The sequence below is a fragment of the Macrobrachium rosenbergii genome, chromosome 56, assembly GCF_040412425.1.
Source record: "Macrobrachium rosenbergii isolate ZJJX-2024 chromosome 56, ASM4041242v1, whole genome shotgun sequence".
NCBI classification, from domain to species: Eukaryota; Metazoa; Arthropoda; class Malacostraca; order Decapoda; family Palaemonidae; genus Macrobrachium; species Macrobrachium rosenbergii.
In genome coordinates, this window is record NC_089796.1 from 5925822 (window position 1) to 5952465 (window position 26644).

At 36.4% G+C, this 26644-nt stretch overlaps 1 protein-coding gene and 2 long non-coding RNA genes across 3 annotated transcripts in view; 1 reads left to right on the top strand and 2 right to left on the bottom strand.

Moving 5' to 3' along the window:
- Positions 1-933: 933 nt before the first annotated feature.
- LOC136836344 (poly(A) polymerase-like) lies at positions 934-13716 on the bottom strand. The gene is made up of 5 exons (XM_067100526.1): positions 13533-13716; positions 6468-6570; positions 4483-5096; positions 3496-3666; positions 934-1852 (listed from the first exon to the last, which is right to left on the bottom strand). The coding sequence occupies exons 2-5, from the start codon at positions 6550-6552 to the stop codon at positions 1637-1639; spliced, it is 1086 nt and encodes a 361-aa protein (XP_066956627.1). The 5' UTR covers positions 6553-6570; positions 13533-13716; the 3' UTR covers positions 934-1636.
- A 5627-nt stretch (positions 13717-19343) lies between these two features.
- On the top strand, positions 19344-25108 carry LOC136836346 (uncharacterized). Its single transcript, XR_010852375.1, has 4 exons — positions 19344-19497; positions 22343-23110; positions 23717-23877; positions 24946-25108. It is a non-coding gene; the product is annotated as an uncharacterized lncRNA (long non-coding RNA).
- A 252-nt stretch (positions 25109-25360) lies between these two features.
- Positions 25361-26644, bottom strand: part of LOC136836350 (uncharacterized) — a 49848-nt gene continuing 48564 nt past the window's right edge. Inside the window, exon 5 of the long non-coding RNA XR_010852376.1 lies at positions 25361-25812. This is a non-coding gene — a long non-coding RNA (uncharacterized lncRNA). The remainder of the gene's footprint in view (positions 25813-26644) is intronic.

The window sequence follows — 26644 nt, forward strand, 5'->3', positions numbered from 1 at the left end:
TGTGTTATTTTTGACTTGTTGTTTAAAAGATACACACACACACACATATAATATATATATCTATATAATATATATCTATGTATATTTACATTTATACTGTATAAATATAGATTGCGACTCTCGTTGTTTAAGAGATATCTCGAGAACGGACGAACGAGTTTGGATGAATGTGGGCGACCACATTTACTGGGTAACCCCACCCCAATGATTATTTATTGGTAGTTTGGTTTAGCTCATACTGGCCTTATGCCAGCGCGGTCCCTTGTTTTAAGATGGTCCAAAAGTGTGGAAAAGTATCGTAGGGCACAGGGGGCGGGCTGAGGACGTTTGGATCGAACCTTTCCGAGCTTTAGACTCGCACATATGAACGCTAAAGCTGGAATTGCTGCCCCAATCCTCTTTTATATTACCCTCAGTTTTGACAGTATGATGGCAGTAATAATAACAATGATAATTAAAAAATACTCGTATTAGCATGTGTCTTAAAATGGAGAAACAAATCCGCAGTTATGTATGTGTACATATATTTAAAGATAAAAGTGTACAGTTTTATCTTTAAATATATATACATATACATAACTGTGGATTTGTTTCTCGAATAATAATAATAATAATAATAATAATAATAATAATAATAATAATAATAATAATAATAATAAATTATTATTATTATTATCAACGAAAATGACTGGCACGTATTCATTGGTGAATTATTTTTATTCAAGGAATTCGTTATTATCATTATTATTATTATTGGTTAAACTCGTTGTACAGTATGTAAAGTTGCTGATTACTGCAAATTTACCATGCCATAATCCTCCCCAAAGCGTATAATTCATCACATACACTTGTTTTAAATCTATTTCTTATGTAGCTCAACTCTCCCTTGGAAGGATTCCCGCCAGATTAAGGTTAAGTAAGACCAGAATACATAAAAAAAATCATATATTTGAACTTTTGTTGGTCCATTAAAACCTCATTCATAGTTTTCTGTTTACGTGAATAGACGTAGAACTCCCGCTGCTCGTTAAATAACCTGTCTGTCAAAACCGCAGGTGTAAATCAATCACTACATTTGATGGCAAAAATCTGTTTCTTTGATCGATCTCAATAGGGCAGTCATGAAATTGCTGTATACGTAGAACAAAGACAGCTAGCTGTATGTATTTGCATGTGAAAGTATTCTGATATGAAGAATATTTCTGTTACATTCTGGATACATATGAGTGGGGCCAGATGACATACTTGATAATCATAGTTGTTTAAATAGGAATGTACATAAAATATATCTCTAAAAAAATAATCGTATTGGTAGCCTTTACAATTTTTATAAGAACGACATATCTATAAAAATAATGCTGGCATTCATAATTCATTTCTTCTTCCTTTGAGAGTGGAAATCAAGTAACAAAGTAGGCCTAAAAGTCTAATCAGCTATGATTAGGCGTTTTAAATCAACCCCAAATACGCAGGGTAAAAAAACACAAACCCAGCTGTAGCGAGGTCTGAGCACTGTGGGCCGATTTCTAGTCCAGTTCACGAAATCCACCGTCACTACAGATCATATCTTCGGAGTCCTCCCGAAGTCGGTGCTCTCCTGACGTTGGCGCTTCGTCTCTCGAGAGAATACTGGTCGTTATCGTCGTCCGTCGTCCTCGTAATAAGTTTTCGGGCGGCGATCCTCGCGTCTGTCCAAAGAATCCGCCTTGAAGGAGCTGCCCTGGTAAAAGTTGCCAGAGGGAGGCCCGAACCTGGGGAGAACGGCAACTTTCGGCGGCTCCTCTTCGACGAACCCTTTGTTTACATTGCCTTCTTCTGCCGATGGCTCGGTGGGAATTCTGGTCTCGTTCAGCTGGGAGGAGAGAATATTGTCAGATAATATTTATGGATCTTAACGTGATTTCACATTAAATTTCCGAAATTCAGAGAAATTTATATTTAGGAAATCATTAAAAGCAAACATTGTTTCAGAATTAAAAAGTAAGATAACTGGAAGTCAACTTGAAGGGTTCAAGGTATTCATGAATGAAAGCTGTTTGCAGCGCCATTCAATGTACATCATTTATAAGAAAGTTAATGAATTTGCGTCACTTTTGAGATCTTAGGCCTCTCTCTCTCTCTCTCTCTCTCTCTCTCTCTCTCTCTCTCTCTCTCTCTCTCTCTCTCTATCTCTATATATATATATATATATATATATATATATATATAATTATTCATACTGAATGTTGATGCGCTGTCGTCTGTTATTTTCAATTAAGATACTTTTCCTTGAAGTAACAAGTCATGGTAAAGCTTTGCTTCAAAATATTAGCTCACATGGTTGCCTCAGCAGTCACTGATTGCTTACGAGAAACACATGCCTTATATATACGTATATATGTGTATATATATATATATATATATATATATATATATATATATATATATATATATATATTATATATATTATATATTTTTATATAGACGTATATATATACAGTATATATATATATATATATATATATATATATATATATATATATATATATATGTTTATATATACGTATATATATATATGTTTATAAATTATAGGCATATATATATATATATTGTGTGTGCGCGTGCGCACGTGTGTGTATGTGTGTAGGGATTGTAGAGCCAACTCTCCTGTAATGGAACTAAATTGTGGATTTTTAAATGTGAGTGATTGGGAGAAGGTAGATGCTGTAACGTTGGATAATTATTTTCACAGTATTTGTGATGTAAGATGAACTGAAGAGCTAGATATGTAAAGACATGTAGAACTATTAAAAGGGTTAGTGTGAGTGACAGAATGGATCAGAAGAGTATTTTGAGAAGGTTCGGTCATGTGGAAAGAATGGAAGATGGTGGGTTGATGAAAAGAACATACAGGGGTATGCAATTGGGCATTGTTTGGAGGTAGGATGTGAGGAAGACCCCAAAAGAGATGGGGAGATAGAGTGAAAGAGGTATTGTAAAAGGAGGGATATCAAAATCAAGGAAGCTAGAGAGTGCTCACTAGATGAGTTGAATGAGTTGTGTCCTTAGGGGTTGACAGGTTACTGGTGAGGTTTTTCTGTATAAGTGTATGGAACTCTTATGCACAAAAGGTTCCTCCAGTACATGGTACTTCTTGATCTCGTGGTTCTGATACTCCCCCCTCCCGCTAGAGGGCCAGTGTTCGATTCCTAGGTTAGGAGAAGCGCGCCTTAGGCACATTCCGTTAAATCTCACTGTACTTATGTTGACCAAAAGTAGTGATTTATTTACTTGGTGTTCAGTTGACTGTGATTGGTCGCAGCTAGGGATAGGGCTTGTGATCTTATCCAAAAATAATTGTAGAAACCTGGAATAGGCCATATGGTGCAACTATATCCTTGTTCAGTGGCTGGGACGTTAACTTGACTAGCAAAAAGTCCAGAGTTCTATTCTCGAACTCTAGAATAGCTGTCTGTCTAGGTGCGTGCGTGCTGTTCATATATAAAGAATCCTTACCTTCCTCTGTTGCTCCTTCTTCTTACGCTGGTTGCTCTGCTTGGCGATGTAAACAGCGAGAGCAAGTAAGCTGAGGAAGACCAACCCACCAAGAACTCCCATCACGATGACCAGGACTGGAGATTCATTCGGGATCAAGTTGTCCACAGCGACAATTGCGTTGGACACTTTCTGTGGCCCGAAACAGAATAAATTTTAGTGTTTTGTTACTGTTTTCTAGCAATAATTGTAATAATAGTAACATTAAAGGACTCTAGATTCAAAAGGACCCAAAACGCTAAAACATTCTACTTCTAAAGGCATCTAGATTCTGCAAGATCCCACATTCTAAAGGATACTACAAGTTCAAGGATTCTGCACCCAAAAGGATACAGGGTGCTGAGGGAATCTACACGCTGTATAACTAAATTTTAAAGGATTTCTCCATCCGAAAGAAAATTACATGCTTGTAGATTCTAGGATTACAATTAAACATAATGTGTTCGGGTCACCTGTCAACTCCTCTCTTTTCAGTTGTGCATTCTTTAATTGACTTTAGATAGAATCTCTTCTGTGATGTATTTATCTATCTATTTATTTATTTATGTATATTTAAAGCCATCCCGGGTTACTTAACAGATGTAGCATTGCATCCTAACGTTTCTTCCTTTTGCAGTTTTTACTAGTTTTCACATGACACTCAACAACAACTATAATAATAATAATAATAATAATAATAATAATAATAATAATAATAATAATAATAATAATAATAATAATAATAATAATAATGTAGCCTTGCATTTTTACCCATACATATACGAGTATAATAGAAATGAATTTGTATCAATAATAATTTAATGTGATCATAGCGAAATTAGCACTATGGCCTCTTCTTCTTCTTCCTCCTGTGTTGTTGGAGGCTCAAGACCTCGACCACAAAATCTCACCTTATGCAATTGCAACATACTTTTTTTCTAGGTATAAATAAGTTAAATAGAAACTGACCCCCTTAATGCGTTCAGTTTCGCTCTTGAAGACGCTAGGATCCAGCTGACTGATGAATTGTGGGTCTGCTTCGTCGACTATTTTTCCGATCTCGACGGAAGAAATTTTCAGTGGATCTAGTTGCTCTTCGGTAATGGTTCCGTTGTTGATGTTGTCTGTCACTCCTTCGACGTCGTTCAGAACGTTGATCAGACGGCTACAGAGATCGTCTTTGCTCTCTGAGACGCAGAGTGTTCCTTCTGCAATCAGAATTGCGTCTCCGTCGGCAGATTTGGAATCGAAAGTGAAGCTTTCTGATTCAGCTTTGAGTGCAGAATTAGTAGTGGTGGTTACAGTAGACCCAGGTGAAGTTGCAGTAGACCCAGATGTGGTTGCAGTAGACCCAGATGAAGTTGCAGTAGACCCAGTTGTGGTTGCAGTAGACTCAGGTGTGGTTACAGTAGACCCAGTTGTGGTTACAGTAGACCCAGGTGGGGTTGTAGTTGCCGAGGGATCGACAGTTGTAATTGTGGAAATCGTAGTAGAGGAGAAATTGTTGAATTTAAGCTCCAGGTCATTTAAAGATTCTTGGATTTTACGCAGTTCACTGTCGATTTCCTTTAGAAGATCCACGTCTGCGCAAAGATAATATACGTAATATATCAGAAATGAAAACATAACGATCACTGCCTCATTCACGCTTAATAAACCTGCCGATTCGTGCATGAACCTTCTGTGAAACAAACTTCCATAACACTAGTACCTATACAGTGCATTTTTACAGCTTCCACCTATCTATGCATTCAACATCCACACTTCACCCCCATAGAGGAGAGCTGGTTCAACAAACCCTGTATACATTCCAACCTTGGTTTCCATAGACACTCCTAGTGTCCCCACAAGCTTTTGCAAACATCTTACTACATTTCATGCTTCACATTATATATATATATATATATATATATATATATATATATATATATATATATATATATATATATATATATATATATATTATACAGAGAGAGAGAGAGAGAGAGAGAGAATTCCCTTAGAGTTTTAAAAGCTAGTGATAAGAAAATCTTTAATCTAAACTGTTTTAACATATGCAATAGATATTCGGATCTAGAAAAGAATTTAACTGTCTGAGTGAATAACGGCTCACTTTCGTGAGTTCTTTTAGAATAAGAACAGTCACTGTAGCTCTAGAATCAGTGATTCTCAAACTGGGTGCCGTGGCATCCTGGGGTGCCACAGACAGTGCCTAGGGGGGCCTCAAGATTGTCATGAATTTTGTCTTGGCTAGATCATCTCAATGAACATTTGTAAAGAAAACAAAGTTTGCAGAAATCTCCATGTAATTATTATCAGTGTGTCTACTCTAATTATGTTTACCTAATTCTTCTGATATGCTCTTTGTTTGTACAGTATATTTCTGCATGTACGGTGTACTGATTTTGGTTTGAGTATGGACAATAATCTTATTCATTGAATAAGAAGTTAATACGTGCGATATGGTTGGATGGTAAAGAAGGGGTGTCACGGTAATGATTGCATTAGCTAGGGTGCCATCACTAAAAAAAAGATTGAGAACCACTGCTCTAGATGGTTAACGGTGTCTGGGAATACGGGCATCTCATCACGACTGAAATTTCGACCGTATGAAAGCTTAGCCATTTTCTTGACAAGAGGGATTATTCAAGATGTCGAGAATTTAATTGTACACAGATTTAATGAATATTAAGTCAGAGAGCTCAGTTCCTAGATATCGTAAAGACTTATAGCCAGAGACACTAACCAAGATGGCGCCAAGGTTTGACGTAAAACAAACATAATCGGCGACTGTCTGGTAGTTCGAACGAACGAAAACTTGAAACTGAGATATGGAAGATATCGGCTGCGAAGCCAAATTTTACTTTCTTCGTCTTGTTTTAGAGGAATGTTTGTAAACAATAACAGTGAGAATGTAGGTGTAAGAGGAATACAGATGCAACAGGCCTACTCACCTTGTGCGGATATAGGAATTGTTGTGACGCATAGCAGCAGAAGAGTGCCCCCGAGGAAGAGGTTTGCCATGGAAAACGTCTTCATCTTATTCTCTCTGTATTTCTGAAAAGACCAAAAGTTTTCATCACAGTTATTTTCAGTAGGTAGTAAGAAATATGTAAGAACTTTTGTCCTCTTCTCTATGCCAGAAGGTAGAGACCAAAGAGTGTCAGTAGGCACCGTATAGATAAGGATTCCTGTCCTTATCGAAAGTGAGAGGTCGCTTGAGTGGGCTTTCCTCTTTATTCGTTCTTCTGATAAAAGAGAGAGAGAGAGAGAGAGAGAGAGAGAGAGAGAGAGAGAATTCCAAATTCTATAAGGTGAATATAGTATAAAGGGTTGATCAGACGAATCAGACTACGAGAGGTGTAAATAGCTGAATTTTACTTCGCAGAATCAAAGCAGGGTTGCCGAATTTGGTTATCATACGGGGGTGGGGGGTGGGGTGGGGGTGCGTAGTGTCGTCAGTGCACCTGATGCAGTGCACTGTAGGCATTACTTAGGTAGTTTGCGGTGTCCCTTCGGCCCCTTAGCAGCAACCCCTTTCGTTCATTTTACTGTACCTCCGTTCATACTCTCTTTCTTCCTTCTCACTTTCCACCCTCTTCTGACAATTGTCTCACAACTGCGAGGTTTTCCTCCTGTTACACCTTTGAGACCTTTTGCTCTCAGTTTCCCATTCGGTGCTGAATGACATCATAGGTCCCAGCGCTTGGCTTTCGGCTTAAATTTTATGTTCCAGTTTCTAAAAATACAAGGAACAATGATTTAAAAAAGGGGACATGCAATCAGGTTATTTGCTAAATTAGTTTCATATAATATTCACTTATGTTAAAGGAAAATATCTGTTTACTAAAAAAAAAAAAAACATAAATCTTGACTTAAGATGAAAAAACAAATATATGACGACAGCAAAAGATGGAATGTCGGTGAAAATAAAGCCATTTTACTTTTATGACTTTCGGATTTATTTTTTCATTATAGGGTGCCATAAAAGCGCGGATTACTGTGGATCGCGTCGGTTTGAGAATCCCTGAGGAATTTAAAGGGGGTATTACGTCACAAACGTGAAAGGATAAAGAGGTATGAAACAAATACTTAATGTGTTATCAGCTTTCTATTGTGTGTCTTGTAGAAGTGCTGGTGTTATGTGGTAGCATTTTCTTGTTTTTAGTTTGTCTTCGGTTATACGTTCTTTTAGTTTATTTTAAACTGTTATTATCACGTTCTTTTCGTTGATTTTGAATTATTACTATCACGTTCTTCTAGTTTATTCTAAATTATTCTTACAGCGTTCTTATAGTTTATTTTGAGTTATTATTATTGCGTTCTTCTAGTTTGTTTTAAATTAGTATTATTACATTCTTTTAGTTTATTCTGAATTATTATCACGTTCTTTTAGTTTATTTTGAATTATAACTACCATGTTCTTTTAGTTTATTTCAAATTAATATTATTACGTTCTTTTAGTTTATTTCAAATTAGTATTATTACGTTCTTTTAGTTTATTTCAAAATATTATTACCTCGTTCTTTTAATTTATTCAGAATTATCTCAAAAACCTCTTTGTATCTGCCAGTAATTTCTACGACGGAGGAAAGTGTAGTGTCTGAAAACAGCATTTCATCCGAATTTCCCCTTCTTGCGAGACCCGTGAGGCGAAAATGAATGGATTAGTGGATGAATGAATGGTGCCACTGAACTTTGCTGCGTCGAATGGTCAGTTTTGTTTCTCTTTTGAACTGACGACCAGCACATAGAGGCCTCTGATATAACAGGCCTAGATGGAGACCAACAGTTTTCATGGGTGACCAATAAGGTAAAAACTTGTTAAGACAAGCATACCAAATTGCAGCCCTCTAGCCTCAGTAGTTTTGAGTTTATTTAAGGTTAAAGTTAGCCATAATCGTGCCTCTGGCAACGATATAGGCCAGGCCACCACCGGGCTGTGGTTAAAGTTTTGTGGGCCGCGGCTCATACAGCATTATACCGAGACCACGGCAAGATAGAACTATCATCGGTGGACTTGATTATACGCAGTAGCAGCTGTACAGAAAACTCGATTGCGCCGAAGAAACTTCGACGCATCTTTTTACTTATTTTTTCACAAGGATGGTTTATCATTTTGTGAAGAGGGACTTCAGCTTCACAAACGACCCCTGGACGCTTGGCTTCATTTGAAAAGCCCTGTTCGGTTCTCGTCAATTCAAAGGTCAAGATTGCCTAGTTATAATTGGTATTTTCTTTACTATTTTTTCTAGTTGGGCGCGCTGTGCGTTTGTGTCAGTTTGTAGGAAACTTTGTAGAAGTAGCATTTGTATTTACTCTTCTCAGTCTGCCTGTTCATTTCAGTTTAACTCTGTTGCTTGTGTACCAGGGGCCAACGACGATTTTTAATATCTAGAGATTTTTATTTTGCTGTTGTATCAACGCTTCAAGTTACCGCATTTTTTTTTATCATAGAAGAAAATATTATCACTTACATCAGACCTGTGATCAATAGTTAGATATTGAAACTAATAAAAACCAACGAAAATGAATAGATAAAAATATCTTTAGCTTTGGCGGAGGCCTCTCGTCTCTACATTTAAATCCACATGTATATATATATATATATATATATATATATATATATATATATATATATATATATATATATATATATATATATATATATATCCGCATGTGAACATACTCCAGATTTGTATATGTAAATATATTATCTGGTTTGGTCTTTAAGTCGTCCAGTTGTATACACGCTACACATGAGTGTGTACCTCGCTCATATTTAGCCTCATACCATTTGGAGCTTATTAAGGTCAATTATTTCGTTAAAGAACTAAGTATAGTAGGGAAAAGGATTGTGAAGTAGGGCAGGGGGTTAGTGTGGGAAGGGGGGGGGGTTACTCCTCTCTCCCTAGTAGCTACCCATAGTCATATGGCTACCAAAGAGATACAGAGGAAAGTAAAGAATTCCACATCCAGGTTGTGAATAGTGTAATGATTTGATCAGGATCTTATTTTGTATGTCATATCAAAGATCTCTAACGGATGAGTCACCCCAACAACAATTTGAAATACGTAAGAAATAATCAAATTATCAACTAGTCTCTATTACGTTGTGGACCAGAAGAAATTGCGTCATCAGGTGGAAGTTGCTGCTTTATCTCCTATATAAAAAAAACAGTTGACTCACTTTCGTGCGTAAGAATCAGCCGCTGTGGCCTGATAAGCTATTTGAAATGCTTCCGCTTCGTACTTTTTCTCTGATTAACCAACCACATGACTCATCTTTGCTTCTTGTTACTGATTCGGTCCGCTAAATCTTTTGGAATTCCTTAATCCAGCGATATTACCCCCCAAAAAACTCCAGGATTTCCGCTGTCGGTAGTGTTTCCAATAACCTGGTCAAACGTCTATTACCGTATTAACCCTTTTGAACTCTCATAATCACTCTTATGATTAGATATCTGAAAGCCTTTATAGCTTTTAGATATTAGATACTGACGTCCAGATACGAGATATCAATGGCATTGCCCAAATGCACCTGATGACCAAATACCAGACGATAAGTGATGATGAAAATCATTTCGCCAAATGAATGGTTGATGACGTCATACCTTCCGTCTAATAAAGAAAGTCCTTTTGTAAACAAAACCCTTGTTACGCAACTTATTGTTTATGCATTTGTTTGCATAATCAAGTGTTCCTTGGATTTAATCGGGTTTCGTTTGCACGAGTTAGAGTTCATTTTGAATAATATTATTAAAAAAATATTAATAATGTTAATGTCTATCGGCTGTCACAGAGAAACTCATTTAAGAGATTGAAAAACTGCAATATAAACTCAACGGTATCCACACAGCCGTTCTGTTTAATGAAGCTTGTTTGAAAGAGAGTGTTCTCGAAATAATAATAATAATAATAATAATAATAATAATAATAAAGAAGAAGAAGAAGAAGAAGAAGAAGTTTAGTATACATTTCACTGCCCTCCTAAAAAAAATAAATGTTTTTGGGGGATTTTAGATGAAAGGGAAATTTCTAGAACATTGACCTTTTTAGACAATAGTCTTATATCTCCGAATTTTGCGTTAGATTTTATTGAAAACTTACGAGGATGCATAAAATTCCCCCTATTTTGCATAACCTTTAATTGAGAGAAATATTTCTGACAAATAGATTTCATCATCGTGATCAGCAGCAGCTTCCCATTATTATTATTATTATTATTATTATTATTATTATTATTATTATTATTATTATTATTATTATTATTAGAGGAGACCTTCTTTGGGGGCAGTAGCATTGAAAATAATGGCTGTTTCGACGGTATTCAATTGTAGAGTCTTCTCTATTCGTCTTACGATCTTGTTTTCATTATTATTATTATTATTATTATTATTATTATTATTATTATTATTATTATTATTATTATTATTATGCACATGCATTCAAGACTAGCCGGATAGGCATTCTTTTGCTAAAATGCTCACGTATATTAATGAATAATATTCAGGCTTGTGTTGTTAACTTGAAGATACGCTATGCTGAGAAAGTAGGTTAATTTGTCTGCCATCAACTAATTTGTTAATGAAAATAACATCGTTTTTACCAACAGGTGGAAATCGCGAACAGATGAAGTTTAATTTTGCTGTCTAACACACCACACGCGGGCCCCAAAAAAAAAAAAAATTTGGAACTCCATCCCTGCTTTCGTGTTCCCAGTTGTAATATTCCATCCTTCAAGGGATTTCTTAGAGACTAAGGCCCTATTCCTTGGCCTATAAAGAGTGAGAGAAGGGGGAAAGAAGAGTCCATTGATATTTTGTTAATCAAATTAGGAGTTCTTCAGAAAAAACTGTGATTCATGATTCCTGGACAAGACGTGTCTTGTGATAATTCCTCAAGCAGTGGCAAATACCTGTTTGACCTGTGACCTCGATATGACCTTGACTTTAACTGCCTTCTGGAAATTATCTACATTGCTGTGGTGTGCGTGTCAGACATGAAATCTCTGCTTCATAGAGTTAAAGTTACGATCAATGTTACATTCCTGTTTGATCCCTGATTCTTTTTGAATGTTGAAGCCATACTGATCCATGGATAATTGATGTGAATTTTCAAGTCTTCATCTTCGAAAACATTAGAATTGGGATACTTCAAAAAACTGCAAATGACGGATTGACATAGAAATGGCTCAACAGATAAACGAACAAACAGCCTGCGGTTCAGGTAGTATCAGAAGCCTTAGGCTTAAGCTTAGCCTGTTGAACAGACACTTACCATACATATCTTATCGGAAGGCATTCGGTAAACTAATCACCTCGCGAAGTAAAACCTTGACGTCTCATGGCGAAAAAATTCTTTGTGGATGATTGTACTCTCTTTGTGATAGTAAGATAATTAATTAGCTGTGGTATCAAGTGAGGGGGACGTTAAGTATACCTTAGTTTGACCAGACCACTGAGCTGATTAACAGCTCCCCTAGGGCCGGCCCGAAGGCTTAGACTTATTTTACGTGGCCAAGAACCAATTGGTTACTTAGCAACGGGACCTACAGCTTAATGAATTTCTATCACCAGAAATAAATTCCTCTAACTCTTCATCAGCCGGCCGGAGACTCGAACTCGGGCCTAACGAGTGCTAGTCCACAGCTCTACCGACTCGCCCAACGAAAATCAAGTGAGGGAAGGGAATATTAAGGCAGTTGGGAAAAACAAAGTACTGATTAATTTGTAGAGAAGTTGAGAGGCTTACTTCGAAATGCTTCAAACTGATTAGGAAGGAGTATACGCAGACTAAATAAATCATATGTTGAGAAAATATAAGCACAATGATGGATATCAGTTGTCTGCCAAGGTATGGAATGGAATATAGAATTTAGGCCAAAGGCCAATCGCTGGCACCTATGAGGTCATTCAGCGCTGAAAGGGAAATTGAGAATGGAAAAGCCTCAGGAGAGGGTGGATAGCAAGATGGAAGAAAGAGAATATGAATGGAGGTACAGTAAAAGGAACGAAAGGGGTTGCAGCTAGGGACCGAAGGGACACTGCAAAGAACCTACAGTGCACCCCGTGAGGTGCACTGACGGCACTACTCCCCTATGGGGTCTGCCTACGTATTCAGGGCAATAACTTTTTCACTGCCCCGATTCCTCGATGGCTAAATTTGGGCAACATTGTTCCAGTGACTCTGGTCAGTACTTGGATAGGTGACCAGCAATGAGTACCAGATGTAGTTGGTACTTAAACTCCGGCGACCATCTGAAGGGTATGAGCATGGGGCTAGCAACCTCATCCCAAGAAATCAGTGCTACAAAATGAGTTTTATAGAAAGAATTAAGAGTTGCTGAAACTACTGATAGACATCAGGAGTCTGGTGCGAGTAGGGCAAGTAGTCACAATGAGACCTGAAGGCTTTGGTGATAGTGATTAATCTTGTCTTAATGTATTGTGTCCTTACTTGTCGGGGGGAGGGGGGACTATAGAAGGCGCAAATCTTCAGATTTTCAACAAGTATCCGTGGATGAGGTTGCATGCCGCATACCATTCACCACCGTGACCGCGACCAACCACAGTCGAGTAACTGCCAGGTGGATAATCCACTGCTTAGGTCAACTAAGGAAACGGACTTGAATAATTCCTCCCTACCTGTTCCTAAACCGCATTCTATACACGTGCATACACACACACACACACATATATAAAATATGTATATGTACTGTATATATTATATATACGTGTGTGTGTGTATGTGTGTGGACATTTTTATAGCCATGGTTAACGACAAGACACTAGAAAAATAAAACTTGATTCACCAAACTTGATAAAAATAAGATAAAGTTTTATTTAACAAAATAAAAAAGGAACAATGAATTGAATCAACAGAAGAAGAGGAAGATAGGGCAACGCAGGAGCAAAAGAAGAAGAAGAAGAAGAAGAAGAAGAAGAAGAGGAAGAACACAGGAACACTACCGGAAGAAAACGACAACAAAAACAAAAACAGCAAGAACGGTCCCATACCTCCTTGCACAACTCCGGAGCCAAGCCGCTTTCCTGCTGTCTGAAGAACGACCCCCCACAAGTTCCACCGTGCGTTCCCAAGCAGAACCTTCCAGCCAGCCCACTCGACAGTGAACACGCAGACACACCTGGTGTCTTTGCGACCGTGTATCACAGCACCCCTTATCGGACACACCTGTTCTCTTATCTGTGGGTCGGGCTAAGAACTCCGTCACAGATAGAGACAGGAATCGATAAGGAGGAAACGACTTTCGGGTATGTCACAGAATGAAGGATATAGATTGCACTGTGACGTTGTTCGTTCTGACTGCGTCTGAAGCAAGGGATTTATTTAATCCTGCTATGATGTGTTCGTGTGCGTTTGTGTTTGTGGGGTTCTCATCAAGTATACACCAGGCAAGATTTATGTATGGCTGTGGTTGCTGTTGTTTGAGAATAGTGCTTATCCAATTCTCATTTGAGGAAAGTCAATTCTCAATGGTTAAGAAATCTGTGGAAAATCAGCATACATATGTATCTGTGTGTATACATAGATATGTATCTATAGATATATTTTGTATATATATATATATATATATATATATATATATATATATATATATATATATATATATATATATATATATATATAAATATATCTATATATATTTTATACACCACTTTAAATATATATATATATATATATATATATATTTAAATATATATGGTGTATAATATATATATATATTTAAAATGGATAAAGTAAAATGGCGAGAAATGTGGAGATACTAAGAAATTGCAAAATAGGACCAGATTGTTCTGAGATGGTTTGATCATGCGGAAAGAATGGAGGATGAAAAATTGGTCAAAGGAGTGCCTCATCTGGATGTTGGTTCGAAAGAGGAGAGGAAGAACCAGAAAGTGCTGGGTAGATGGTGCTGAAGAGGTTTTAGAGAGGAAGGGTCTCAATACCTAGAAAACGTTAGAATGCGTGTAACTTAGAGGTGAGGAGATCGACCAGCTGCTGAAGTGTAAATGGTTAATGTAGAAACTTCTGTTCAGAGTTTAAATGGTTAATGTAATAAACTGTCTGTTCAGAGTTTTCATTTATGCTTTAATATATATATATATATATGTGTGTGTGTGTGTGTGTGTTTATATATATGTGTGTGTGTTTACACACATACTGTAAGTATATATATATATATATATATATATATATATATATATATATATATATATATATTACTGAATAATGTATTTGAATTTTTATCTTTCGTATTTTGTGGAAACATTAGTAAGGCTAAGCCTGGTCTATGAAGCATGACAGGTCAGAACCAGAGAAAATGGTAATCAGTATTCGCATAATGTTCCCAGAACCATATATCCGTCCTCTATGGTGAAAAAAAGTTAAGCATTGATTAGATTTATTTTACCCAATTGGTTACCTGCAACGGGACCTCACATTATGACGAGAAATGAATTTCTATCACCAGAAGTAAATTTCTCTAATACTTCATTGGCCGGTCGGAGAATCGAACGCGGGCCCAGTTAGAGTGAAGGTGAAAATTATTTTTGTTTTCTCCAGCTTGATAAGGATAGTTTTAGAGACCCACTTTTGGCCTCTCAGTTGCAACAAAATTTTACTGCCCTGTTGCCGTATGAGGGACATCAAATCTGCCCCCTGTATCGGCCACTCGGTGCCAAAAATGGGTGGATTTTACTAAAAGTTGCTGAAATATATGCTGATCCACCCCCAACCGTCATTTGCCTACCAGATGATTTTTAGGATATCTGGGAATATCAGTCAGGCAGGTTATCTTTAGTTTCTTTTAGCTAACCTTACATAAAATAGCTTTCAGGTTATCTCAGAATTGTAAATTATAGTATAGTAAATCTGATAATGATTTACACTTAAATTTTTTTAAGATGATGCAATTATATTTAGTCTGATTTTTTGTGGACTTGTCTGCATATTAGGCACACACACACACGTATATATATATATATATATATATATATATATATATATATATATATATATATATATATATATATATATATACTGTATATACATGAATTATATATATACATATATATGTGTACATATGCCCATGTGTGCCTATATAGTTCCTCCGTTGAACTAAACAGTGAATAAGTTACCTGGTAGGTAATTGAATGAAGTGTCTTGCTAAGGTGAAGAAGAGCGCATTGTTAGCAACTCTGTCCCAAGATAAGTTCGCTTTCTCTTATTGACAGATATTTAGTTTTCTTTACAAGGGATATACACGATACAGTGCTCAAACAATGAACTGTTACTTATTTTATGAGTAATACTCATGCACACACACACTGCACATAACTGACATTTTAATCTTTTGACGTATGTCAGGAATATTAGTACTCTCCTTGATGGTTTATTCAAGTGCATACAAATTAATATTTTCATTCGTCAGACGCCCCGAAATAGTCACCTCTTATCTGGGGACTCTGATTGATCGATTAAGCCCTGGCTTTGTGACGTCAAAGGCAGTTGCCGCGGCGATTGTGAGTGCCTAATTTTACCTCACTATAGACTGTGTCTGTGGCTGGAATATTGATCTTTACAGTAATGATTAGACCTTTCCTAGATTGTGACCCCCAAGGGTTTTCGGGGGTCGTTACCCAGGACTAATATTTCTTGGGGGTCATCATCTTTATGATATTTACAGTCTTTTGTTTATGTTTTTACGGTAATCCCCATAGGGCTTGTACTAAACGCCCGCAAAGGTGGATACATACCGGTTATAACCCTTGGGGGTCACTGTCTAGGAAAGATCAGTGATGATTAAAAATGTTGTCGATAATACTTCATTAAGATGGTAATTTTATTTAACAATATTCGAAATCATATCCTGTTGCCTTCATCTTTCAGTTTCAAGAAATGGAGCTCTGAATATTTCTTTTTGGAATCGAGTTGAATAATGGATCAACGTTATCGCCATGGATTCCTTCTACAACCTGAAGTAGGGAAGCAGGTAATGATCCCATCCTTTTTATTTGTGAGCCGTCAGATATGAATGTGTTGTAAAAGGAAGCAATATCTAGATGTTTTTATCTTTGGAAATGCCTGAGTGAAGGGACGATGTTCCAGCCTTTAGTCATACTGTCAATCAGTTTTTGTACTTAACCTTAATTTTTATCCAAACTGCTAACGTGATTACCATGAATACTTTCAATATTCATAATTGTATCTCAAGTGAATTTAATAGAAAACGTAGACTACATCTTTGTATAGATATTTTCTGTGTAGATCTTTTGCTGTGGCGATTTCCACATGTAGAAATGTAACCAATGTGATCCCCACTTTCTCCAGAGCGCTCTATTTCTTAGATCTTTCTAATCCTAGAAGGTGGAACTTGTACCTGTCATTTCCTTTTAATTTTATGTCTGTTGAGCTTTACATTACTGCCTGACCAGTAGAAGCTACTGGTGTGAATGTAATTGTGAAGAAACATACATTTTCTTGCTTATTAATCGTATTTTTCACGAAGGATTTTATAGGCAACTATTGTTTGGGTTTTGGGCCGTTCAGAAGTGTTGCCAAGTTCACAAACATTTGTAGTCTGAACTATTGTCTTTTTATGAAGAAAACTGATCATTTATAGCAATCTTAGCATACTGAAGTGCTATTCCTATGTTAAATGCAGGCAATTATGTAGCTCCCTATTTTTTTCAGGTGTGGCCAAAATTTATATACTTTAGTTTATTTGTTCATTTCACTCATTTTTTTTTTTAATCATCCTTTAGGCTCGTAGCCCTCGGACTATGCTTTGACGTGTTTTCAGATGACGTCATCATCTGGAGGCGTCGTTAGCATTAGTCTCGTTCAGAAATTTAGTCTGTGGACCATCGTTACTTAACCATCAACTTTTACAAACGAATGATTATATGGGTTCTAGCAGTCGCCAAGTAAATCAGAAATTTGGAGATAGAAAAACGTCTTTTTAAGCAGAAAGTTTCAAGAATTACAGCATTAATTGCTAACATATCTCATTCTACCTTTTTTGAAACATCTGAGAGCATTTAATGTATAACTGTTCAGTATTATGTTTAGTAACGAAATAACTCATTTTTAATTTTACCAAGTCGTGTTTTGGAGGTAAACACGGGAGCGTTTCTTATGGATAAAATGTAATTGTGTGTGTGTGTGTGTGTGTGTGTGTGTGTATGTTACGTGTAGCATTATGCATGTTGCACGCAGATTTGTTTCGGTTAAGAGAAAATTAAATGGTAGCACCGAATTTCTCAAAATTATATCTTCATGCGCAACTCAGCTGTGGTGTATGTTTTATCCATTTTATCGCAGACGATGCCGACAGACGAGATGTGTTTATATTCCATCAAAACAACCTGGTGACTGGATTCTAAATGTCAACCGATGTCTAAAAATATTCATTACACCGTTGGCTTGAACGAAATCCTGAGAAGAAATACGAAACTTATTTTTTAATTAGGTCGAATAGACCCTAGAAGCTTCGAACTCTCGAGAATCCGGGATCTACTTGCATGCGTTTGAATTGATGCCAGATTCTCACAGGTACTTAATTAGTCGTACCCATTGAAGTTTACTGTGACACACTGAAAGTCTCTTATCGACACATATGTAACCCCAATTAATTGTTTATGTGTTCTACTCAGCATGACGTCCTGAAATGATACGTTAACTTTTTTTTTTTTTACTTTATCTGTTTATGGCGTCCATCTCCATGCACTGTTGCCAAGTCAACAAAAATTTCCGAAACAGGTAACTACATTTTAAACACAAAGTAAAGCAATGCAGCGTTCATAACAAACGTATGGTTTAAATATATTATTTGATCATCTTTCAGAAACATTAATACATTATTTTTCAAAGTACCACAGCAAACACAACACCCTGGACTTTTTTTCTGTTGTTGATACTTTCTGCGTAGCCTCTGCTCTCCTTGTCGAAGAAATTCCCACCTTTAGACAGTTGCCTGATGACGTCATATCAGTGTAAACACTGGTACGGGTTTCCCTTCGTAACGTAAGGCAATGTCTTTCCTACCGACTTCGGTACCGTTTCATACGACTTATATTTTATATCTTCTCTTATCTTGCAAAATAATATTAAATCATCCGTCCCTTTAAGTGTTCTGTTTATAAGTACTGTACTGTTCTCTGTTAGATGAATGGTTTGGAATTAAGTTCCAGTATTTAAATCGTACATTTAATCGTGATGCACAGGCTGCTGAAATAATTCCCCTGTAATGTAATCTAGAAGTAAATAGATAAATAGACAATTTTGTCGTCATACCTCTTATTTCAGTTAAGGGTTATTGATGTACTCGATGATTACTGATATTAAGAACAAAATTTTTTCTTACTATTATTTACACAGGACTTAAGAGTTTACGTACAAATTCTGTTTCACCATCCTTGAACCAAAAATATCATATTGCATGCATTGCAATATATATATTTTTTTAAATCCAGGAATATATTAAGGAAGTTTTTTTTTCCAAAATGCTGTTTTATTCGTGGGAAAAGTTCCTTAAATCAACTGGTTTGCTTTCGAGCCTCACATCTGCATTTTCTCCGTGTCCAATTTTCAGTTACTTTCGGCAAATCTAAAGACTTCGAGGTTTTTGATGGCATATGTAAGTTATAAATAATGATCCATGCAAAGTAATAATGACGATATATTGTCATTTTCCACGAGTTTTCGTGAAATTATGCATAAAGAAAATTGACGCCTCTTGGCCACTAGATGGCGCTAAAGTCTTCTAAGGAGCTGAAAGAAACTTAAGTGTCTTGACCCGTCCTGCTCTCCCTTGCTCCTTGTTCAGTGAAAATCACCCGGCTCTGAAATTCTGCAGGTAGTTTGTTACCTGTCGTGGCTGTGCTAAATCTATCCTTTTTTGTGTGTGTGGTTTTAAAGGCTCTCTTGTTGTCACTTTACTCCAAGGATGATTACTTACAAGTGAGTTTCATATATATTTTGAGAGTTTATATGTACAGAGGCTCTTTTGGTTTTGGGTGTATGAACATTTTAGGCTGTGGTTCTGATGAGTTTGAAAAATGGCGTACACATTCAATTACCTACGCAGGTCCTTGTGCCTTGTATTTAACGAATCCATTGAAGCGACTTACGTTCTCAGCTGGAAGGGCGCTGGGATTTGTCTGTGGGCGCTACTTGTTGCATAATGTTCATGAATAGTTAATGTCCACATCATACCTGTAGAGATACCGTCGTATGGATTTTAAAATTTTCCTAATAGGATTTGTAAGATAGCTACGAATTCGTGAGAAAATTTGGGGACTTAACATTTAAAATATAAATTAGGAATATTGCTGGTGAGTTTGGTATTTGTTGTGGTAAGTATAAATAATTGTAATAGGGACTTTTATCCATTTACTCCTGGTTTGTGATTTTACCGGATTATTGGTCTTCACTTTTTATGAAAATTCAGGGACTTGTTGAAACGAGAACCATCGGTGTTATGGATAGCACTTCACCCGCGTTTGCAAGTTTTGACTAGCATAGGCTCTGTGAACCTTGAAAATGAAAAACTGAATTTAGAAGTTTACTGTTAATTTGGTGAAACTTACGCCAATGAACTCTTAATCTGGCAATTGCATGGGATGGCTTGTGGTCAATAGATAAAATACTTTTAGGTTACTCTTAGCGTAATCACTAGGTAGGGAAGTTGGGTAGAAAGTTTTCTAGTTCTTCCTCGTTTGATAGGAATGATTTTGGTAATGGATTTTGACTGGGATGGATAAAAATGTCATATCCTGTTTGACTCTGGGATTGATATTTGTGTTTTGCAATGCAAATGTTTTCAGCAAATCTTTCACTTGTACTGGGCTGATTTCGTCTTCTTCTTTTAACGTGCTTTTTTCCAGTTTGTATTTGCTTTGGGTTGATTTTTTTAGTGTTTTGCAACGCCCTGATTTTTTGTTTGCGGGTAGGTCGAGAGAGACTTTTTTGTTTTTAGAAGATGTTGTAGTGGCTTTGTTTCGTGTGTGTATTTAGTCTGTAACACCATTTGCTTTTAAGCAAACCTATCCGTTGATTACTACATAATCCCGGGCTGATTTCTGCCTCTCTCTGATCAGTCGGCAGCTTTTTCACTTTAATTTGTCATTGTCGAGGCTCTTTTACTGGGCTGATATCTTTTTTTCATTTTGTTTGTCTGTGTCGGGCTGATTTCTTAAGCCTTTTTCATTTTTAGTGTAGGGCTGATTTCTTAGGCTTTTTTTCACTTAGTGTAGGGCTGATGTCTTAGGCTTTTTTCATTTGTTAGTGTAGGGCTGATTTCTAGTCTTTTTTTTTCACATTGTTAGTGTAGGGCTGATTTTTTCGGCTTTTGATACTAAGGTGACTTCCATATTTTTAAATCTAGGCTTGTATATCAGGTTTTCAAGAGGTTTTTTAAGTTTGGCAGTTACCCATGTCCGGGTTGTTTTTGTTGGACACTTAGTGTGTCCTGTTTGTTGGGGACACTGTTGTGGGCTCACTGTTCACTGTCCAGTGTCCTGTTTGTTGGGGACACTGTCCAGTGCGTGTCCTGTTTGTTGGGGACACTGTCCAGTGCGTGTCCTGTTTGTTGGGGACACTGTCCAGTGCGTGTCCTGTTTGTTGGGGACACTGTCACTGTCCAGTGTGCTTGTCCTGTTTGGGGGACACACTGTCCAGTTTGCTTGTCCAGTGCTTCCTGTTTGGGGACACTGTCCAGTGCTTGTTGGGGACACTGTCCAGTGCTTGTTTTGTCCAGTGCTTGTTGGGGACACTGTCCAGTGCTTGTTGGGGAGACTGGGCGCCTGTTTTCCCCCAGACGCCTCCCAAAAACATGTCCGCTCCATTTCTGTGTTCTCCCCACCCAAAACCCCAAATTCCCACAGTCCCCCTTTACTGTTGAGTAGAGTTAGGGGGCAAATAACAGTTGGCCGACAACAAACTCACCGCCAGTAACAGAAGCCCTAAAAGTGTAGAGATAAGTTTCCAAGGTTAGCACTTAGAATTACCCATATTTTTAAGGGATGTCAAATTTTCATGTACGTAGTGATAAAGGTGGTAATGGTTAAAATGGCTTCTACTGGAGTACTATTTTCAAGTAGGCTTTGGTTTGAGTTGTAAAGTTTGGGTGTTTGGAGCAGTTGTTTCTGGTGCAGTCGAGTGTCCAGGAATTTTTGTCTGAAGGGAAGGAAATTACCCTGATACTTAAGGAATCTGTAATCTTCATAGTGCTGCTACTGGAGAAAATTGTGTTTTCTAAATGTTAATTGACATAGCCTTGTTTTGGAAACCTTAAGGTTTTTTTTTCCGGGGGTGGGGAGGAGAATGTGTAAGGGTGTTCAGAAAACCTTTCAGACCTAATTCAAGGGGGCTAAGAAGCCTGGTGGACTTGATTTGTTGCTAATATTCTGAATTTTGAGGAACAGAGGGCAATCAAGCATTTCACTTCTGCAATGCAGAATTTACTGGTAGTTTTTTTTTTAACTTAAATGATAGTTTTGAGGAAATTTACAATTTACTCGAACTTTCTTGCTATATTATTGGTGTTTGTGGCTAATGAAAATCTTGAATGGTTTAAAGACTTGTTCATAAGTATCAGAAAAATTTTTTTAATAAGTCAAAGGTATTGAATTAAGTCAGGTGAATGACAAATATTAATACATAATGGTAAATGTTTTACTTATTGGTAAGGAGAACCGGCACCTAGTAAAACCAGATTATAAACTTTAACTTTTTTATAACTGGATTGATACTGAATGGTTTTGCAGCCTAAAGATATGAAATTCTAATGCAAAATTTTGTTCAGGTATTGGCAAGTCTACTTCAAGTGCACGAAGAACTAAACCGTTAGCGTACACAAATTTCCAACCGCTAACAGTCCATTAGCATTGCAGCTGGCTTTGGACTGCGAAAATTTGATGGGTCAGCCACACAGAAGGAACCTGTAGCTGCAGATCTGGTGAAGCCTTCAGAGGGTGAATGAAGCCTTCCAGACGGTCAATGAGTAAATAGACCAAGACGGGAATGCCATGGCCATACTGATGAAAGCTTTGTCTGAGGTATTTAATTGGACTTGTCGATGCGAAGCCTTTTCTCAATCGAGCTGGATAACTACAGTATTCCAGATTACATGTGATGTGAGTTGTTGGTGTAAGGTTTTGACACTATGGACAACAAGACGGCAGTGCTAGCCAGACAGATAATCTTTGGTGTCAACGGTCCGGCAACAGGTGAGAATTTTGATTTGGGTACCGAACATATTCAGCCGTTAATTGTATTACTGTGTGAAATGTTGGCTGTCATAGAAAAGAAAATTGGTAACTTAAAGCTAAAAATTCCATCGCGGAATGATTGTCGCAGCATTGCGGATTAAAGAAATTTTAAGCTTGAGGCTGTTACCTGTGAAATGTTAGATTAAAAATGTCCATTGAGTATTGGAATTAAAGACCTCGAGAATGACCATTGAGTATTGGAATCAAAGACCTCGAGAAAAGTTTCTGTTCAAATGGAAAGAAACTCGCAGCAACAAGGCCATTGGGAGGGGACTGTTCTCGAAACAAGCTGCTGATTGGAGGTAGGATTTCATAAATTCATCGAAAATCTCTGGGGTAAATTTGTCTCAATACTGTACAGCACATGGTGTTAGGGTCTCGGCTGATCTTAGGAGTAGACTTAAGTAAATTTCTCTTTAGAATCGATTTCAGCCTTCTGCTATTTTTAAAGATTCTAACCTTGATATTTTGATAATATTCACTTGGCTTCAAATGCTGTCCATTTTTAATTGTGTATTGTTCAAGGCACTAAGGTAGAATTCTTAGAATATGAGCTGATGAAATATCTTGAATCATTTGGATTTAAATAACTTGAGTTAAGCTTCCTAAAGTCTGTAGTGGTCCAGACTTCAATTCACATAATGAACTATATTATGATCAACTGGGAAATGTGTAGTTCATGGTGGCAAGAATGGTGTTGCAGGTTTGATAAAACTAAGGCAGTGGTTGTTAAACCTTTTAGATATGCTAGGTTTTGTGGTAGAAAACTGAGATCGAGGCAGAGAGCATATGTAACCTGACTGTTCGAATATTTAGTAAAAAAAAAAAAAAAATCCTCAATCTGTATTAAGGCTGTAATGATTTAGTTATAATGAGAATTACTAAGGTAACGCAAACTGTTCTTTCAGACTGGAGTATCCGAAATAACTGGTCATGCTGAAATTCCTAGTGCTACTGATGAATTGGGAGAAGCACATGGTTGAGTTAATGGAGCGTCAGGACGGCAGCTATATTTATCATCATTACTTCATGGTAGTCCATAATCTGTAGGGAGGTTGGAATTTTAAAGGTAATCAGAATCTGTACTATGTAATTGTTTTTACTGTTTCTTTGAATGAATTCCTAATTCCTAATTAAGATAATCTGCACGGAGGTTGGAATTTTAATATAAAGGTAATCAAACTTGTGTATTTGTTAATATATTTTGTTTTTGTTTAATACATTTGAATGAATTCCTGATTTCATTAAGTGTTGAATTTCACTTTACAAATTTTTAGTATCTGAATTTTGTCTGAATTTTCTTTGATCATAGAACTATTTTACTATGATTTTTATAGAACCAATAAGTGAACTTAATGTTTTCGTTTTAGTTCCCGTGAAACGCATCGTTATGGTACTTAACAGATTTTGTTAATGGTTGCATTTTTGAAGATTTTATTTACACTTGCAAAGAAAACCAGTTTGACTTAACTGAAGTTAATGAACGCTACTTAGTGGTTTACAGGGCCCTAGTTTATATATAATAGGACCAAAGGAATTCAGGGTTCAAAGCATATTGCTGTTTCAGATTGTTGGAGTTCTTTTCCTGATAAATATATTTACCACAGTAAAAGCTAGTAGTAATTTTAGTTTTGCTTCCTAGGCTGACTACAGTATGTATATCTGGGCTTTGTTTTTTGTAAATACCTTTTAAGTTTTATTATTCAGCTAAATGAAGGTTTTAAATGTGCCTTTTTTGAAGTTTTTCTTATAAGAGCTTCTGTAATTTTCCATGCTCTAATCACCGAGATTCACGTGACCTCGAGAAAAAGTAATGTGCGTTTTCGAGTTAACATCTAGAGGCAAAACAGTTGTGAAGGAGGGATGATGGTGTCGCAGGACTAATTTAAGAGATGACTTAAATTAGAGTAAGATTTAAACATCAAAATGTCAAATCAAGTTGAAACTATTAGACTAATGTTTCAAATTACACTGTTTCAAATTAATTTTTCTATAAATTTCTGTTACTAAAATTTTTTTGAAGTTAAAAATAAATTTCTAAAATGCAAAATTTGCCAAATTAAAAAATATACTTTCTAAAATGCATTTGCAGTTAAGTTCAATTAATGCTAATTCCTAATAACGTTTGTCTTTGCAGGAAAGTGTGACTAGTTCTAGTAAAATCTTCATCAAGAATCAAATCTATTAATGAGAAGGGGTATATTCATAAATTAACCCCTCATCGTAGATGCAGGAAAGTGTGACAAGTTCTAGTAAAATCTTCATCAAGAATCAAATCTATTAATGAGAAGGGGTATATTCAAAAACCCTCATTGAATGACAAGTTCTAGTCTTCATCGATGAAATCTATTAATGGTTAAACCCCATCATCGACGGTTATTCAGAAGCTGTTTATATATTTTAATTTTATGGGGGGAGAAAAGGGATATTAACGATAGATTTATTCCTGAATGTTTGTTGTTAAATACAGTAAGGGTGCAAAGGTAAAGAAAGTTTACAGCATTATTTTGTTTAAAAGTTTATTTTGTTTAAAAGTTTATTCACATCTTAAGAAAATATATATATATACATTGCCCGAGACTAAAAATAGTTTTCCTTTAACCTAAAATTTATATTTCAATTGTTGCTCAGCTCTTCTGGACTTCACCCCCATTCCAAATCATGTTAAAATCGATGATCCCTTTATAAAAAACACGTTAACTGGAACGTCTTAAATAGTATCACTTTTTTTCTCGATGTTAGAACACTTCTCTTCGTGGATTATATTGTTTTTCGTGGATTTCTTATTTTGGAACAATGGATCATCACCACCATCATTTCTTGTATTCCCCATTTATTGTGGAACAATGGATCATCTTCATTTCCATCACCACCACCTTCGTTTCTTGGTTTCTTCCACTTATTTTGGAACAATGGATCACATTACCTTCGTTTCTTCTCTGATTATATCACCTCTTCGTTGCAACATCACTTCCTAACAACCATGATTTTGGAACGTCGTCACCTTCATTGGAACATGTTAATATATAAAAATCGTAGAAAGTTTGAATTAGTTTCTACTGTGAAATTTCAAACAATTCGTAGATAAACGATGAAAAATATTTTTTAACTTTATAAGATAATAATGATCATAATAAAATTAAAATACAATGGGAAGGCATTATGAATGTAAATCGTTAACTTACGTGAATGATTCCTACGGTAGGGTGCACACTGACACTGAATTAAAAAAAAAAAAATCTTTTTTCAAAACACACCTAACATGATTAAGTAACAAAGCATGGATTGAGTTTATACTTTACGTGAAACTTGCCATATGAACATTCATCTGAGTGTACACTTCAAACAAACGTCACTCATGAACTTCTAAAAGTCAGGGTCACAGAACATTGGTTGAATGAATGTCTATTGAGACAAAAATTCAACCATTCTTTTGATACGCTAACAAAAGCAGCCAAAGAAAAACTACTTGCAAAACACACGTTCTGCAGGAGTCTCTCAGACTTTCCCTATTCAAGCATTCAATAGAACACACTATCATCTAGGGCAAACAGTGTGCAGCAACTTAGTCAAAGGATAGAGGTCTCCTACATGAGATAAAGAAAACCGTGATTCTTAGGGAAAACAATGATACTGGACTAAGAACCATTCAGTACCAACAGAAATCATAAGTCAAAATATCACACACAATGTTTGAGAACAAGTCTGAAGGGTATTTGAAAAATACCCTACTTATTTATATACCCAAGAAAATGTGAAAGATTTTTAATATCTGACCTTGACTACCAAGGTTAAGGGTATCAGTTTCATGCTGCTTTGTCTTGGAATGAACATGA